This window comes from Dermacentor albipictus, chromosome 2, assembly GCF_038994185.2.
Source record: "Dermacentor albipictus isolate Rhodes 1998 colony chromosome 2, USDA_Dalb.pri_finalv2, whole genome shotgun sequence".
NCBI classification, from domain to species: Eukaryota; Metazoa; Arthropoda; class Arachnida; order Ixodida; family Ixodidae; genus Dermacentor; species Dermacentor albipictus.
This window is the reverse complement of record NC_091822.1, coordinates 161,708,425-161,727,556: the sequence shown is the minus strand read 5'-3', so window position 1 is coordinate 161,727,556 and position 19,132 is coordinate 161,708,425. Positions and strand designations below refer to the sequence as shown.

General features: G+C 47.4%; 1 protein-coding gene across 1 annotated transcript in view; it reads left to right on the top strand.

Moving 5' to 3' along the window:
- Positions 1 to 19,132, top strand: part of LOC139056202 (ribosome assembly protein METTL17, mitochondrial-like) — a 60,182-nt gene that overhangs the window by 8,830 nt on the left and 32,220 nt on the right. Inside the window, exons 6-8 of the mRNA XM_070534227.1 lie at positions 248 to 321; positions 10,656 to 10,750; positions 16,353 to 16,423. Coding sequence (XP_070390328.1) covers positions 248 to 321; positions 10,656 to 10,750; positions 16,353 to 16,423 — 240 coding nt within the window. The remainder of the gene's footprint in view (positions 1 to 247; positions 322 to 10,655; positions 10,751 to 16,352; positions 16,424 to 19,132) is intronic.

Below are 19,132 nucleotides of genomic sequence, written 5' to 3'. Positions count from 1 at the left end.
ATAAGACGTAACGTCGCATACCGGAAGCACAAAAGTGTGCAAATAATGTGCGATTAAATGCAACCTTACATCTGCAAGTTGTACGTGAAGTAGTTATTGTGTAGAAAGTGTTGCAGATAAAAAAACAAATGCTCTGCCTGTTTAGTTTCTGCAGCATTGTCTGCTAAGTATGAAATGGAGTATAGGCTGTGCAGCCTTCAACAGGTTCTATAGTGTGTCTATTATTTTTTTAATTCTCGCATTACAGATTCGACACCTAAATCCAGCATTTGCCCCAGCTTCTATGATGGACTTTGGGTCGGGACTTGGTTCATGCTTCTGGTAAGTGTCATTTCTTTTTAGAGTGGTAAGCGCAAGAAGGAAGGAAACTTATTATAGTACTATATTCTATTCCTACCAGACATTATATTTTTTTCATCTAGCATAATGATTATCACTCTGGCGTATATATACTTTGGGCTGTTGGTCCCTCAGCAACTAACATGAGTTCTTTCATCTCTCAATGCCTCTCTGTGCACGTCCAGGCGAGAGAGCATGCTACCGTACTTACTCATGTAAGACCTGCACTTTATTTTTCTTAATGTTGGCAAGGTCCTGCTCTTACTCAAATTGGGCATATGACTGCTTCCTAAAATTGTGGAAGGCATTGAAAATGAATTACCGAATAATCCAAACACTGGCTACACACTATAGACATGATTATTCAAGATTCACCACCACCGGGGGGGACATCCGGTTGTCTTAGGGAGTTCTTTGTTTTGCTATAGTTATGTGTATCATTTTTCTGACAAAATAATTTGTGAGTTCGGCATCCTTTTGTCCCTTTTTTTCTGTTCAGTGCGTTATCTTTCGTCATGCTGGTTCCGCTATGAAGATGAACATTCACTAACTTATCGAGCTTGCGATTCTGAAGCTCTGTTTCCCTTTCTTCAATGAAAAAAAAGAATGTTTAGTATCAAGTGAAGGTGGGTCTGACTTTTATATTAGTAATAGTATTTTTAATTGATTGTGAAACTGTTGCACAAGTGACAATAATGGGTCTTCAAAGCCTCAGTATTTTCGCTTAATTGGGTTGTTTCTTAATGTACTCTGTCAACAACAGATGCCACTATTTGAAACAGAACAGCGTGGTATTCACGGGGACAAGCAGGGAGAAACAACACGGACGAGCGCTGTCCAACTCGCCAAACGTCTGTTTTAACAAATGCCACAAAGCATTGCTTGTGTTCATATACAATGCAGGTCGTACGGCACATATATTATACGAACCATATATTATGCCTTAACCCAAGTCTTAATCACAGTTAAAGAGACAGTGGATGTAGCATGCCATGCTCGAGGAGTACACTCATGGCAAACTGTGTTGTGAAGGTCACCCATACTTGCACTTCGCAGAATACTGCAGTTACATGGCATTAACTGACGTCCCAAGTTCCTTATTTCATTTAAGACTGCGAGAAAGCATGCGCTTTTACGCATTTGGCCTTTCTCATCTTGAGAGTTGCAAATGAATGCCACCGTATTGTGGTTGGGTCATGTGACTATGTGACTCGCTTTTCAGTGGGTCCTCTTTTTACAATGTTGCAAAAAGTTGGTCATAGACCCATTTGAGCAATTGCTGCACAATCTTGCCACATTCGCCAACTGCCACTTGTAACCTCCTGATTTGCCACTCATGTTTTTTTCACTTGATGCAGATGTACCCTTATGCAGCAAAAGCCCACAGGTGTTGAATTTTTCAGAGTCATTGTGAGCTTTTCTTTTCTATGAATTAATAAACATTTTTTGTTTGCTTGCACTGCCAAAATCGGTGACATCACAGGAAGCTGGAGCGTGGATATTGAGGCAATGCCACCACCGATCTTTAGTTTTTCTTGCAGGCCAACTGTCTGCTCGTAATGAGGCTAAGCTGCTCGTACTTTGTAAAGTAAAATCTGTCAGTGTTGTGTTCCTTAATCCTTTAGCCGTTTTGGACAAGCATAGCTCGTCTTTGCTAAATCAACTGTCCCAAAACCGTTTTGGACGAGTGTGGTTTGTCGAGTGTAGTTTTGAATGAGACTCGCTCGTTTGCGGGATAGTTGGTGGGCCGCTTCGCAGATGGCTGTACTTGGCAGGTAATTTCTTCTTTTTTTAACCACCATTTCATATTTCTTTGGGTGGTTTGACATGTCAAGTGCGTGAGTGTCGTGATCAGAGAGGGTCAGCCATGCGAGGATGATGCCGAGATGCCGCAGCGGTTGCACAAGGGCACCGAAGGAATGGTTTTAATAGCAAGAACAACAACCACAAGCAAGCAGAGAGAACAGAAGAAAAAGAAACCGGAGAGACGTGGAACAAAGAGCCTGCACGGAGGAAGGAGTTCGCCAGTGCTCCAGGTGCAGGAGTGAAGTCGTCGGGCATCAGGCCTGTGCTTTGTGCCTTCTACTGGACCAGGGTGACCTTCCAGAGGTGTGGTCACCGCATTCTCCTGATAGCATGTAGGAAGGTGCCGATCAACGTGAAAGAAGTGAAGCCTACTGTAAAAACCGGAATATAGGTGGAACTTTTTTTCAAAAATCTATTGCGAAAAGTGGACCCTTGTCTTATATACCGGACATTGGCGGAAAAGCTACGAAAGTCTTGCAACAATGGGCGGGTGAAAAAGAAGCGCCTTCGCCATCAGTATAGTGTACTAGAATAATGTATTATTTTACACTATCGCCATCCGCAGCAGCGTGTCGTGGCCACATTGTGGCACCGCCTTTTTGCGTTTACATTGTCACAAAGTTATATTGGTTGAAGGCTGCTTTTTCACATTTTATTTCAAAATGATTGGAAGCCGAAGACAAGTCACCATCGCCTTCAAGAAAAAGGCGATTGAGTGCACGGAAGCCCACGGCAACCTCGCGGCACAGCGCGAATTTGGAGTATCTGAAAAGAGCATTCGGCACTGGCAGAGACAGAAGCAGCAAACCAACAGAAAACGTCATTTCGGGGGCAGACCGCAGCGGACCGCAAAACTGGAAGACAAGGTTGCGGAGTTCGTCCGGAAGCTGCATGTAAGATCGCTGCCTGTGACAGCCGAATGCATCCGTTTGAAAGCGGTAGAGATCGCACACGCCTCTGGACTGGGCAGCGAAAGGCACTCGGCATACAACTCTAGTTTGGGCCACTCTAATCAAACGCGTTGCTCTGATTCGGAGTAGCGCTTGCGCACTTCATGCCCTTCTGGGTACTGTACACCCGGCCAATTTTTAACAGTATCGCGCGACCATCGACCCGCGTGTTTGTCAACATGTTATCATCACGGCACGAAGCGGCGAAATAGCGTAAGTAAGCGCACGTGTACACATGCACGTATCTCGTTTGTTTCGCTGCTCAGCGCCATTAATAAGGTGCTGACAAGCACGCGGGTCGATGGTCGCGTGATACTGTTAGAAATTGGCTGGGTGCACATGCGAGCAGCATTTAAATAAATACTGTAACTATTGTGCATGAGTCGCATTTGTTTCAAGGTAAGGGTGTCTTTCGGTACTTTTGCCATTAAAAAATTTTTTTTTTTCGTTTTTAGAATTCGTTAGTTGGGGGATCGACCTATATTCTGGTCCGACCTATAGTCCGGTTTTTACGGTATTCACTGGGAGCAGAGGTCAAACTATTGGGCTTGGTGTCCGGCATCAAGACTTCTACCAGGCCAAGGCCACATGCCCATGTTCGCTACATCGCAATCAGACTTACTCCTGCATCACTGGATCCCGGTTGTTCGTCTGGGGATGACCAGGATTTTTCTGCAGACTGTAAAACTGTAGGCCCATTCTGACTTTAATAGACTTTCTTTGGAGACTAAATTATTTTTTTTGTGTTTAATTGGTTTGTAGAGTTTTCTTTTTCTCTTTGTACTGGATATTTTTTATGAATGGCTTGTGGTGTGATAACGAACGGCTTCGTCATTTCATGCGCCGAGGCTGTGCCTCCGCAGCAATTGATTAATTGAAAAAACCTCATCGCAGAGGGCAACTCTTGGTTCTTTCAAAAAATGGCATCTGGTGAAGGTGACGCATGTGTTTCTGGTCCATTGTTGCAGAAAAGAAGCCTTTTTTGATCGTCCAGCTCTTAAGACCATAATGATTCAGACACAACAGTTCACTTTGTTACTGTAAACGAAAACTATAGTGATGACTTCAAAATTACCAAATCATCAGATGAAGAAGTCTGACGTAATAGTTCTGCGGAAACCCACAAGGTGGAGAGAGGTAAATAATAAAAGGAAAATGAGACGTCCGCCTAGTTGTAGCAATTGCTACAAAGGAAACCCATACGGGTTCCTCGAAAGAAAAACCTCACAGTTGAAGAAAAATTTGTCCTAGTCCAGGACTCGAACGTGTAACCAGGCAGCTAGCAGATGGCAGGGCGAAGTCGATATTGCTACGGCACAATATGTGCGATCACGAAAGGCCAGCAGTGTGAAGACGACGACGACGATTAGATGCTAGCGCGGGCTGTTGCCTCTTGGCCTAGCGCAGCGTATTTTCCTTGTAAATATATTTGTACATAGCTTTTCGTCTGCGTCATCCTACGTAACATATCTGGTGGAGGTGGACGTTCCCTGTACCTCGTCACGGAGCTTCGCAGTGGACGGTACGTCGAGCCTTCCTTCATGGCTCCCGGCGACGACAACCCGACTCCGCCGGCTCCGACACCTGCTGCCCCTTCGACGACCTACATCACTCTCCCCGCTACCCGTGATCCTGGCGTATTCTCGGGCCACGATGGGGAAGACGTCGATGACTGGATCAGCCTCTATGAACATGTCAGCCGCAATAACCGGTGGGACCCTACTATTATGCTCGCCAACGTAGTCTTTTACCTCGGTGGCACACCTCGAGTTTGGTATCGCACGCACGAAAATGAGCTCACCAGTTGGGATTCACTTAAGACACAGCTTTGAGACTTGTTCGGCAACCCCTACGGTCAAAAACTTGCCGCGCAGAAGGCGCTTTCCGGCCGTGTGCAGACGTCAACAGAGCCCTATGTCACGTACATTCAGGATGTCTTGGCTCTGTGCCGCAAAGTTGACACCCACATGACTGAGTCAGACAAGGTTTCCCACATCCTCAAAGGCATTGCCGATGACGCCTTCAACTTGCTCGTTTGCAACAACGTAGCCACGGTGGATGCTGTTATAAAAGAGTGCCGCCGCCTGGAACTCGCCAAAAGCCGACGTATTGACCAGCAGTTTGCCCGTCTGCCCAACACCCCAGCGACATCTTCCTGTGCCGACGCTCCTCGTCCCAACAACACTGCCGATGTTACCAGAATCGTCCGGCGTGAGATCGAGGCCGCCTATCCGGTTGCCTTCGACTCCAGTCCCACCAACACATCTGCAGTCACGGTCTCACTGATCCAGGCAGTTGTCCGCCAGGAGTTTGAAAACATGGGTCTTCACACCATCTGCTCGGCCCATCGCCCTGATACCCGCCCGGCTTCTTCGATTTCGCCCCGTCCCGCATCTTCTTACCCACCACGTTTCCGCAACCCATCTGAGTGGCGCACTGCTGACGACAAGCCTATTTGTTTCCACTGCCATCGAATCGGGCACATTTCTCGGCACTGTCGTAGTCGCTGGAGTTCCTCGATCCGGTCTACTTATACTGCCTACTCTCACCCCTCAGGTGGCCCTTCTCGTCCCTATGCCGCACGCTCCGATAATGCCGCCACTGATTCTCCTGCAACGAACTGCCCCTATTCTCATTCGCCTTCGCCCCAACGATGACAATCACGCTCTCCCCAGCCCCGTCGCTCCTATTCGCCGACTCCCTTCGGGCGCCGCTCCCAGCCGGAAAACTAGACGATGCAGCGCCTCGAGGTGACGCTGCATTGCTCCCTACGCCGCCAAATCCTCTACTGACTTTGCCCACTCATCTGAACCTTCTTGACGTGCACGTCGACGGTGTTTCCGTGTCTGCTCTCATAGACACTGGAGCAGCGCATTTGTCCGTAATGAGCGCTGACCTTCGTAACCGGCTCAAGAAAATTATCACGCCCGCCACGACGCCTGTTGTCCGTGTCGCCGATGGCGGAACAGCCCCCGTAATAGGTATGTGTACCGCCCGCGTCTCCTTCGCCGATCGCTCAACAATCGTGCTATTCACAGTCATCGCCCACTGTCCCCACGACATCATCTTCGGCTTAGACTTCCTCTCCGCACATTCTGCTCTCATCGATTGTTCCGCCAGTACTCTCCGCCTTGACCTGCCTGTTCTGGATCCTACTGAACCACACCCCAGTCGCCTCAGTTCCGCCGACTTCGTTCGCTTGCCACCTTCGGCACTGACCTACGTTGACCTAGTGTCATCCCCACCAGTCCCCGACGGTCACTACATCGCGGCTCCTATGCAAGACGTCCTCCTTACACACGGGATCACAGTACCCCATACAGTTTTATCTATTACGGCGAATTGCGTCTGCCTGCCAGTGGTCAACTTTGGCTTGACGACACAAGTGCTGCCACGTGGGATGTCTTTGGCCCAGCTTTGTTCGTTCGAGGATCACTCAGTAGCATCCATTGCAAGTAGACGACACTTCATCCGATACTTCTCTACCATCGCAGTCGACAAATTGTTCCATCGCTGACTTACGGAAAATGATTGCGCCCGACTTGCCCTCCGAGCACGCTCGTGAACTCTACCGCGTTCTGTTTTCCTACAACGATATTTTTGACTTTAACGATCGTCCTTTAGCCCAAACTACAGCTGTCAAACATCGCATTAATACTGGCGATGCCCCTCCTATTCATCGCCGCCCGTATCGAGTGTCACCAGCTGAGCGTCAAGTTATTCACGCAGAAGTTCGCAAAATGCTTGCCAAGAACATTATTGAACCGTCATGTAGTCCTTGGGCGTCACCGGTTGTGCTGGTAAAAAAGAAGGATGGCTCATGGCGCTTTTGCGTGGATTATCGGCACCTTAACAGGGTTACCAAAAAGGACGTGTACCCCCTACCTCGGATTGATGACGCCCTTGACTGCCTCTATGGTGCTCGCTATTTCTCCTCTATTGACCTTCGCTCCGGCTATTGGCAGATTGCCATGGACGATCTCGACCGCGAGAAGACTGCCTTTGTGACACCCGACGGTCTTTATCAATTCAAGGTGATGCCGTTTGGCCTATGTAACGCTCCTGCAACTTTTGAACGCATGATGGACTCCCTTCTTCACGGTTTCAAATGGTCCACGTGCTTGTGCTACTTGGACGACGTTATCGTATTCTCCCCAACGTTCGCTACGCACCTCGAGCGCCTCTCAGCAGTCCTAGACGTTTTTCGGCGAGCGGGTCTGCAACTCAACGCATCGAAGTGCCAATTCGGCCGTCGCGAGATTACCGTCCTTGGACATCTCGTTGACGCGAACGGAGTGCAACCGGACCCAGGCAAGATCCATGCTGTTAGGCACTTCCCTGTTCCGACGTGTGTCAAGGATGTGCGCAGCTTCATCGGCCTTTGTTCGTACTTCCGCCGTTTCGTGAGGAATTTCGCTGCCATAGCACGACCACTAACCGACCTTTTGAAAAAAGACTCTCCTTTCCAGTGGGGCGATAACGAGGCCTCTGCATTCTCTCATCTAATCGACATTCTCACAACGCCTCCCGTTCTGGCCCATTTCGATCCTTCTGCGCCTACCGAAGTCCGTACTGATGCCAGCGGTCACGGAATTGGAGCAGTACTAGCACAACGTCAGCGTGGCCACGACCGTGTTATCGCTTACGCCAGCAGGCTCCTCTCACCTGCGGAGCGCAACTATTCCATCACTGAGCGTGAGTGTCTGGCCCTAGTTTGGGCGGTTGCGAAATTCTGCCCATACTTATATGGCCGATCCTTTTCCGTTGTCACAGACCATCACGCGCTTTGTTGGTTATGCTCATTGAAAGACCCTTCAGGATGACTTGGTCGCTGGGCCTTACGCCTCCAAGAATATTCGTTCTCTGTCACCTACAAATCTGGCCGACTACACAAGGACGCTGACTGCCTGTCTCGCTACCCGGTAGACGAGCCTGACGACGCCGACAGTAGTACCGCCGACGGCATTTTCTCTGTGTCTGCCTTCGCTAACATCGCCGATGAGCAGTACCGAGACCTATCGCTGCAAGTACTCATCGAGCGTCTGCGCTCTACACCTACCGACGCATCCGTTCGCCGATATGTCCTCCAGGGCGGCATTCTGTACCGAAGGAGCTTCCTCCCTGATGGACCTGATCTTCTTCTCGTCGTGCCAAAACATCTACGACAGGCTGTGCTCTTTGAGATGCATGACGCACCCACTGCAAAACATCTTGGGGTAACCCGCACGTACGACCGCGTCCGCCGCCACTTCTATTGGCCTGGTCTCGCTCGCTCCGTTCGACGCTATGTTGCTGCCTGTGATCCCTGCCAGCGTCGGAAGACACCTCAGGTGCTACCTGCCGGTCATCTCCAGCCGATCACCGTCCCTGTGGAACCGTTCTTTCGTGTTGGATTAGACCTGCTCGGTCCCTTTCCCACGTCATCCTCTGGGAACAAATGGGTAGCCGTCGCGACTGATTACGCCACCCGATATGCTATCACTCGGGCTCTCCCTACCAGCTGCGCCACTGACGTCGCGGACTTTCTCTTGCGTGACATTATCTTGCTTCATGGCGCCCCGCGACAGCTGCTTACTGACCGTGGTCGAAACTTCCTCTCGAAAGTTATCGCTGACATTGTGCGTTCCTGCTCCATTCAACACAAACTGACTACTTCATACCATCCTCAAACCAATGGCCTGACAGAGCGGTTAAACCGTACTCTTACCGATATGCTGACCAAGTACGTTTCCAAGGACCACCACGACTGGGACATTGCCCTTCCTTACGTAACATTTGCGTACAATTCTTCCCGGCACGACACCGCCGGATTTTCTCCCTTTTATCTCCTGTACGGTCGCGAACCTACCTTGCCCCTAGACACGGCACTTCCTCCTGCTGCGGTCTCAACAAGCGAGTATGCGCGCGACGCCATCGCCCTCGCCGACCATGCACGCCCGCTTGCCCGTGCTCGACTTACGGCCTCACAGACCACTCAGCAGTGTCAGTACAACGCCCGCCATCGTGACGTACAGTTTTCACCTGGTGCGCTTGTGCTCCTGTGGTCGCCCTCTCGTCACGTCGGACTTTCAGAGAAACTTCTTTCGCGATACACAGGGCCCTACCGCGTGCTGCGCGAGGTGACGCCTGTGACTTACGAAATTGCTTCTGTGGGCTCAACCTCGTCCTCTACTGTGGCATCTAGTGATGTCGTACACGTCAGTAGGCTCAAGGCCTACTACACTGCTTCCGAGTCCGATCTTTAGTCGCTCCGGGACGGCGCTTTTGCAGCCGGGGGTAGTGCTACGGCACAATATGTGCGATCACGAAAGGCCAGCAGTGTGAAGACGACGACGACGATTAGATGCTAGCGTGGGCTGTTGCCTCTTGGCCTAGCGCAGCGTATTTTCCTTGTAAATATATTTGTACATAGCTTTTCGTCTGCGTCATCCTACGTAACAATATTGTCAACAACTCGAAGCAAAGGCAATAGTTTGACGCAATAGTTCTGCGGAAACCCACAAGGTGGAGATAGGTAGACAGTTAATTAATAAAGAGAAAGTGAGATGTTCACCTAATTGTTGCAGTTGCTACAAAGGAAACCCATACGGGTTCCTCGAAAGAAAAGCCTTGCAGTTGAATAAAAATTTGTCTTGGTCTGGGACTCGAACCCGAGCAGGTGGCAGGGCGAAGTTGAGCTCTGTGGAAACCCGCAAGGTGGAGAAAGGTAAATAATAAGGAAAATGAGATGTCCACCTAATCGTAGCAATTTCTACAAAGGGAACCCATACTGGTTCCTTGAAAGAAAGCCTTGTAGTTAAAGAAAAATTGGTCCTAGTCAGGAACCCGAAGTCGCAACCAGGCGGCTAGCCATCTGTTAGCCGCCTAGTTAGCTCAGATGGTAGAGTGGCTGCCCCAGAAAGGCGGTGGTCCGGCGTTTGAGTCCCAGGCCAGTACGAATTTATCTTCAACTGCAAGGCTTTTCTTTCAAGGAACCCATATGGGTTCCCTTTGTAGCTATTGCTATTAATGAAGAAGCCTGCTCAGAAGACACCATTGCCAGTGCGCATAACTGGCAGCGCATTGTCGTGAACGACATCCCCATGAAGCATCCTTGATTTCCGTTTTTGGACGTACCCGGTAAGGCGTTGTCAGAATGGTAAAACTTTCCGAGCAGTGCTCTTACTGTTTTTTTATTGTTAATTACCAGCACGTAGCTGGCCTCCTTTTTTATGAGCAATAAACTTTATTATGCTAGTTTGACTTGGTATGTGCCTGAATTTTTTTTTCGACATGGAAAACTTGCTTTTTGGGAGGAAAATATCCGATATCAATTTTAAAGAAGTAAGCAGTTTCGGCACAGAAATTGTAAGAATAATGACATGGTTAAGGGGCTAAAGGAAAAGTTTACTTGCTCTCTCACAGATGGCTGTAATAAATTAAGCAAATTTACCTTACACAGTTTTACTGCTGTTTGGTATTTGCTGCTTGTTATTACACTAGAGGGGCAGGCATGCCTTAGCATTATCAGGCTTTTCACGGAAAACATTATTGTAATGATTTTTTTCTCCTCTTCAACAGGGCTGCAAGAAGTATATGGCCTAAATACTTCCAGGAATACTTCAGCATCGACATCTCAAATGAAATGCATGGATTGGCAAGGCTACTCGCCACAGGTAGGTACTTGCAATTTTATAGTATTTGTACTGCTATAGGTCATAAACACTATTCTTGTGCATCACGGCTTGCACGCATTATGAGAGTAACAAAAGCTTTTTGAAGTTGCAAACAGTTTCAGGACATATTTCACTGCATTTTTGCCTAGTTTCGCTTCCTTCTCTAATGACAACTGTACGGACAGCCGAGGTGCATTGGTGCAATAGTCATCATCCTGTTGTCCCAGTTTTGATGGTGCATGAGAGGCCCATGCTGCTGAGGGTCGTAGGTCATGCGATTTCTTGCGAGAGCGAGGGTGAGCCATGCAGATGCCAGAAGCTAAGGAAAGAGGGCTGGTGCCTTGATTGAAAAGTGTGTTATAAGGTCTTCAGAGACATGAGTGATGTGCCCTTGACGATGTGCTTTTGACAATGTGCTCAATGACGGAGCAAAGTGGACGCACCGTCACGCTTCGTTCAGACTAGCACTCATCATTCAGTAGCACTCATCTACAAACACTACCGTATAATGCGGAATATAGGTCGAGGTGGAATATAGGTCGACCCCCTTACATTGAAGCAAAGAAGTCAACATAAAAATTATAAGGCACAACACTTTGTTTTATTTAGTGGTGCCGCCAGAGTCGTCACCTGCTCATTCGTCTGAGCTGTCTCAACTATCGTCCGAAGATGACTGCTTTTCGCTGGCTGCGTCCCACAACATGTCATCCTCGGTGCCGTCCAAGGAGTTGCTAATGCAACACTTCTTGAATGCCCGCACCACCATATCGTTGGGCAGCGAGCGCCAAGCCTGCGACACCCATGTGGCCACAGTGGCGAGAGGCGGCCTACGCAGCCGGCCGGTTGGAGTCGTCGGGTTGTCGCCGGCCATCCACTGATTATACTGTTCATGAACACGGTCCTTACAGGGCTTGTTAAGCACGACGTCCAGTGGCTGAAGGGTTGAGGTCATGCCTCCCGGAATGACGGCGAGTTCCGTCCTCCCGTCGCGGAGTGCCTGCTTCACACCTGCGGTCAAGTGCCCGCGAAAGGCATCCAAGACGAGCATGCTCGGACACCGCAGGAGTGCGCCGGGTCGCCGATTCCAGACGGTCTTAATCCAATTGAGCATGAGGGGCTCGTCCATATAGCCCTTTTCATTCACGCGAACAACCACATCCCGCGGGAAAGCCTCTTTCGGCAGCGTCTTCCTCTTGAATATTATGTATGGGGGCAGCTTTCTGCCTTCTGCAGTACACGCAAGCATCGCCGTGAAGCGCGAATGCTCGTTCCTCGTAGAAAAAAGCTTGACTTCTTTTGCGTCGCGTTCGCACACTGTGGTGGGCGACGGCATGTCAAACCACACCGGCGTTTCATCAGCGTTGCCGATCTGTCCCAACATGTAGCCATTCTGCTGCCGGAGACGGATAACATAGTGCTGGAATTCGACCAGCTTGTCCTCGTATGCCTCTGGCAGCTTCTGGCAGATTGATGTGCACCGTCGAAGTGCAAATCCCTTGCGTCGCATGAAGCGACGAACCCAATAAATGGAGCCCTTGAATTGTTCCTTGGGCAGTCCGGATTCTCAAGCGATCTCAATAGCTTTGATGCGGATGAGTTCCGCTGTCACTGGCAATGATCTGGCACGATGCTCGCGGACGAAATCCGCCACCTTGTCTTCGAGCTCCGGGTGCACCGCGCGGCGTCCGCGAAAGGACGTCTTCCGCGCGTTGCAGGCAGACAGCTTGACTTTCTGCATTCGCCAGTACGGGACGCTTTTTTCCGACACGCCGAATTGCCGCCGGGCAGACATGTTCCCATGCATTTCAGCATATTCGATTACTTTCTTCTTAAATGCCGCGGTGAACTGACGTCGAGTACTCACACTCATTTTGCGCGTTGTCAGGAAATTAGCTACGCCAGGAATGATCGCTGCACAAAAGGGAAGATGGCGTCGGTCCAACTGCGTAGGCCGCGTCCGTCACTGAGGAGGCGATAACGATGCGGATGCCGAAAGGTCTGCACTCCTACATGTTGCCAGACGACTATTCATGTTGTGCCAAGGGCCGGTATTTAAGTCGAGGGGTGACCTTTTAGTAATATTTTTTGGAAAAAACCTCGACCTATATTCCGCACTATACGGTAGTCTTCAGAGGGTGATCACTGAATAAGTAGCTAAAGCTGTCTAAAAACCTCAGTATAACTAAATGTGGTTATACATGATTTCAATACATTGAAATTTCACTACCACCATGAAGATATACAGTTGCCGACCGTTTATTTGGACCTCACAGGGTTTGCGGAAATGTCCGAATAAACAGGTGTCCGAAAAAAAAGATTAAGAAAAAAAAAAACTAAATCCTTTATCTCCGCGCACTTATTCGGGCTCGGCAGTAGGCTTGAAGAAATCGTGAATGCGCCATTGCACGCTGATCCATTTATGCGCAATCAGATAAGCCTGAATCTCGGAGAGGGTCGTACGGTCACTATAGGCGGCTGAAAGCGCAGTCACTGCTTGTACGTGCTCCGCATGCGACGGCAGCGTAGCACATGGTGTGTCATCTTTCGACTTGTAGTCATCGTCCGGCGGTGCAGCAGAAATCTGACGAGTGATCTCACTGTTGTTGAGTCCTGCACATGTCAGTACAGCAGTGTCAGCACCTGTGAAACTGTCAAATGAGGCAGTCTCCGGAATCGCAATGCTCGGCAGAACATTTTCGGCGTCAGTAGGGAGCATATCAGAAGGCGATTAATCCTAGGCCTCCCGGCACCCACTTGCCGGCATTCCCCTGCACAATCTGTGTGGGCACTGTAGGCGCAATTAGACACTTGATGGATGTTTCCGTATGCCACGTTGGATCACCGCAACCTCAACACAGCACACAAAGCAAACATCACTGTGCCATCACGCCGACACCAGTTGCACACACGAAAAACATCGCCTACTCGCAGCGTCGTGCACGAAGAAACAAACAAATCAGTGGCTGGATTGTCTTGACATGGCTTACTAAGCTGAGAACGGAACTGCTGTAGCAATGGCTGTAGCCACGAACCAGGCAGAAACGATGATGATGAGTGGGGATTTGCAGTAGTGCCACTTCGTGGGGCAGCAAGGAAGCTCCATTCAAAACAAAAATTGCGTTCAGCAAGTCGAACCATGCACCGGTCAGAGTCGGGGCATAATGCTCTTGATTGAGTTGGCTCAAGGAGTGTCCGAAAAATGGAACAAGAGCTTGCAAGGTGTTCGAACTTTCGGCAGTTGTTATACATTATGGTCTGTGGCAAGAATGGCGGTGCCGTGAAGCAGACCGAATAATCGAACATGTCCGAATTTTTGGAGTCTGAAAAATCAGTCGGTGACTGTACTGAGAAAATAAATGTAAATTTCAGGGAACACAAATGGCCCAATGGTTGAATTACATGCATGTCCTTGCGAACGCACCTCTCAAATCACGCGCTGCACGACCAAGAGCGACCGCCAAAGTAGAGCAGTGTGATCATCATATAGAGGGGTCGGCTTCTGCACTGTCCACTTCTACCAAAGAATGTGTGACATGTTGTACTTCAGTGCTTGTAAGACAAACCATGGTCCCATTTGTCGAGGCGATGCGGGCTTTTAGTGTTAAGGTTGAGACCACTATATTAAGGACAATTCCACAGGCATGAGTTACTTGCTTAAAACATTTACAGTAAATAATACCTGGTTAATTCGACTCTGGTTAATTTGGAAAATCGTACTTCGAACTTGTCGTCTGTTCCCCGCTGGTGTATGCAGTCAAACTTTCTTTAATTCTGACTTACTAGACCACACATCCAATAACTCAGACAATCACCATAGTCATGCCTTTATATATTTATATAGGCCTTTAAAGCCTATATTTGTGCATTTACCTCCATCGCTCATAACACAATGTTGGTCGCATGGCTTCATAACTGCGTAGTCACCACCCATGATTGCGTTGATAGCACCTGCAGTTTCGTCCGCAGCGGTTGTGGCAAACAGCAGTTTTGTTTTTACTCGAAGCGCGTGTCGGCCGCATGCATTCAAAACTGTGTAGTCGCCATCCACAATTGCGTCGATAGCAACACTGGCTTTGTCCGTAGTTGTTGCCGCAAATCATAGTTTCGTTTAGACTTGGTGGGCACGTCAACCATGCGCCTTCAGAACCGGAAGGTCACTGTCCACAATTGCGTTGCTAGCGGCCGTGGTTTCATCCGCTGTGTTTGCGACGTGTAATTTCGTTTTGACTCGGTGCAAGCCTGTTTTGTGATGAATGGACGATCTGTTCGCGACCAGCTCACTGGCAAAAAAATAATTGTAATGTGCGCAGTAGTGAAAAAGCGTGTCTCACGAAGATGCACACCGCAGCCGTGCTATGAAGGAAGTCGCAAGGGCCACACTGCTGCAAGCGCTAATCAGTTACGAGGTGATGAGAATTGCAGCTTCCACATTAATATTGTGGAAAATGGAAACAGGATTTGCTGGTTCTTTCAGTAAATAAAAGTGTGTTGATGTAGTAAGCATTTGTGTATTGATACCGTCGATAATTCAACATTCAGTTAATTCAGACATTTTTTTCAGTTTCGTGAAAACCAAATTAACGAAGTTTTACTGGATATGCATGAAACAAAATAAAGAATAAGCTTTTGTGTGTAAAGCATTTCAATAGAATCGAGATATATACAGCTTGCGATACCTAGAGAGGAAATGGAATGGCCAGCATGCACTGCATTACATTGAATGGAATGGCTCAAGAATATTTTTGTGCATTTATGTGTTATTGTAAGCTCCTCAGTCCAGATCTATGGCCTTTGAAGTTAAATATGACACGCTGAACCAGAAATCATTGGACGCTTTAGGCACATGCGGCAGCAGCACTGTTCTGCTTATTCTTGTCTCACTCACTCATTCAGTCTTGACACTTTGTTCATGTGAGTGATGCCCTGATTACTGGGGGAATCTTTGTTAAACATGCTCATGTCCAACATGGTAGCCTTCAGAACAGTCATCAGGCCATGTAGAATTGTTCTCACTTTCCATCAATTAAAAAAAAATTTGACCCAAAGCAGCTTCCAAGTATAAGTACAAAGTAATGCAAGCGTATCTGCACAACAGGCAAGCTCAGGTGGACTACTAAGTGGCTTAGAGCTAGATACTTGTTACCCTGGCCGTAGCTGAAAAGTAGGGGTGTGTGAATAACAAATTTTCAATTTCTAAGCAAATTTGAATGATAAAGACCAAGTACGAAGCAGATTGAATATTTCTGGAGTATTTTTGAGACAAATACTATTAGTTTTGCGAAAATGCAAGCTTTTTCACCTACTAGAGGTGCGAAAAAAATCAAGTTGATTGCGCCTGAAAGTTTAGGTGTCATGACGCAAAGATGCAGAAAGGCGTCACGTGGAAGCAGAGCATTGGTACATTTTAGCACTCGCTGTGGCTCGCTCATCTCGTATGCTGCTACTTTTGCACTTTTGTTGAACAAACATGCATTGAAGTGTTTAGTGTGTTTGTTGAAATGTTGTGTTAGATATAAGAATTGCCACTTTAATGAACTTGCTTCGTGTTTGTCATGGTTCCCTCTGCAACACTCGACAACTATGTGGCATTCTCAATATGTAGGTGGAAACGCCAATGGACAGGTGAAGTTTCGTTCCTTCTTTCAGCGAGAATTTCTTCCAGCCACTGATAAGGTGATTGCTCCCTCACTCTTCTACTTGCCTTTTGTTTCTTGCGCCACTTTGATGTGGCGCTTGTATTAACACAACACTAAATATGCAAGAAAGCTGCAGTTTCTTTTTGTGCATGCGCACGCGTGTGATGTTTTGTACAACTTCTGGCAAAATGATCTTGCAGGGCCTTACTTACTTGCTCATTCATTCTAGTACTCACTCACCATCCATACCAACCACGTACTTGTTTATTTGTTCACTTAAGACCCACTTTATTACTCACTCACCCACCAACCCGCCCACCCACTTTTTTACTTGCACAGCCACTGTCGCCACAGCTTGCTCGCTCACTCACTCACTCACTCAATGTCTCTCACTCACTCACATTCTCGCTAACCACTCGCTCACAAACAAACATACAAACAAGCAAGCAAACTAGCAAAGTGTTTAGGCAATCATTGAGGGCTACAAGAATACCAACTTAAGAGGAAGATTCAGCTTGGCCACTCCTGTATAAATACATGGGGACAGAGAAATTTATCTTGGCAGTCACTGCACCAATCTGCTTGTTAAATTTGAAACAAAATGTTAAGATCTAGTGACTGTAGGAAGCATATTGCTCATTTGTTGAATTGTTGAAAATTGCTAACTAAAAAGAAAAAAAGTTGACTATACCACATTTTCGACTCTGTAACTCAGTAGTATGTAAAGACATCACAATTCTTGGAACTGCACCTAATGGTAGTCCTCTAGTGGACAAAATTGATGTATTGTACATCACTCTGAAATATACCACTAATTTGTGAGTAGGGCTTTTGCATAGCCTTCGTAAACCTGATATAAATCCGTATGTCACATTTGTTTGCTTTAGCTGCTGTAGCAGATGCAGTTTACAGAGCTTCAATATCTGCTTTTGGTGCAGAGTTCAGGATTTGTAAACTTTGTGCTTGAATTATATTTTTCAACTTGCCAATTTCTTCCTGTAGGGTTGTGTAAATGGTTGAAAAGTTCAAATATCCTTGATATTTTATTTTTAATATCTGTATTCGATTTGAAAATACATATTCGACAATGTTTCAATATTTGGTTGGGTACGAATAATGGAATCCAATGTAATATATTTCTAGCCGTGCAGGAGTGAACACGGTTCTTAGAATTGGTTTCTATCTAATCTAAGAATGTTGGCACTATGTTGTGCTGAATTTTGTGATGATTTTGTGCCGCTAGCGAAATTTAACGTGGAAAGCTCACTTATCCACTGAATGGCTAAACTGTGCAGGAAAACCAGCCTCTCAGTAGCAACGAGCACGAGATTGCAGACAGCGAGAGTGCACTTTTAGAGCGCAGCTCTTGGTCGCGCGTTCCTACAGCAAGCCTCGGCGTCCTACCTCCTAACCAATTGAATGAGCACAGCAAAATGTGAGAGCGTACGCTGCGTGCAGCGGGAGATGAAAGAGGGGATTATCGTAAACAATGCGAGCAAAAAAGGTAGGAGGATGGTATGACGAAAACATGAAAAGAAATGCGTAGTGCCGCGCACGACGGACTTTGCAGTGACGAAGGCTACGAGATGGCGCCAGAGTAGCATACGTCGTCTGTGCAGAAACGTGCTGCGTGAGCGGAGGTCTGCCTGTGGCGGCTGCTGTGAATCGTGGCCACGCTCACTGTTAGCGAGGCAGTCACGCCGCACTTCGCTCCATTTGCAACGCGCCACTCGAGACAGATTGTCACCCGCCGTGGTTGCTCAGTGGCTATGGTGTTGGGCTGCTGAGCACGAGGTCGCGGGATCGAATCCCGGCCACGGCGGCCGCATTTCGATGGGGGCGAAATGCGAAAACACCCGTGTACTTAGATTTAGGTGCACGTTAAAGAACCCCAGGCGGTCGAAATTTCCGGAGTCCTCCACTACGGTGTGCCTCATAATCAGAAAGTGGTTTTGGCACATTAAACCCCATAATTAAATTAAAATTATTAGAGACAGATTGTCCGCGTCAGCCACTATATACCGAAATGAAAACACATATAGAGCTGCGCTGAAATTTCGCATTAGGCAGTGCCGTAATCATTGGTGATTTTTTTCCTTTCATTTTTTTTTTGGCAGTGCCATCCCCAATTTTCAGCTTATTCCTGACAGCAAGTGTAATGAGTGATGTCTGGCACAGAGTCAAATGCCTCCAAATTTATGGGCATTTGATGCGGTATTTTAAGGCACAGGCCGACGAGGATAGGTAGTGGGAAGTACTCAATTTTCCATGTTAACATGAGCCAAATACACAATCTATTAGTGTAACGGCTTACTAGTCTAGTTTTTTAACATTGACAATGCAATTGCAATGTTCCAACATAACAAATTAACCCAAATGCTAATAAATGCATGTGTATATCATTATTTGACATAGGAAGCTAAGTATTCGTATTCGATTCGTATTTGAAAATTTTTATATTCATACACCCGTAATTTCTGGGAAGTTCGTGAAAAATTCCAGGTTCTAATTCGAACTTCTGAGAAATATAATGAGCTGAAAAGCTCATTATAATTTAACTTTTTCACTCAAATGCAACAAATTTAATTCAAATTGGTCCAACAGTTGCCTCATAAAAGCACACCTGCATTTTACATGTCTTTGAATAGGGAAATCCAAGTTGCCCTTGAGCTAGAGCTTCCTCTTAACATGACAATGCAAATAATAAACATTGGCGCACATGGTATGAATAAGTGCACTTACATAT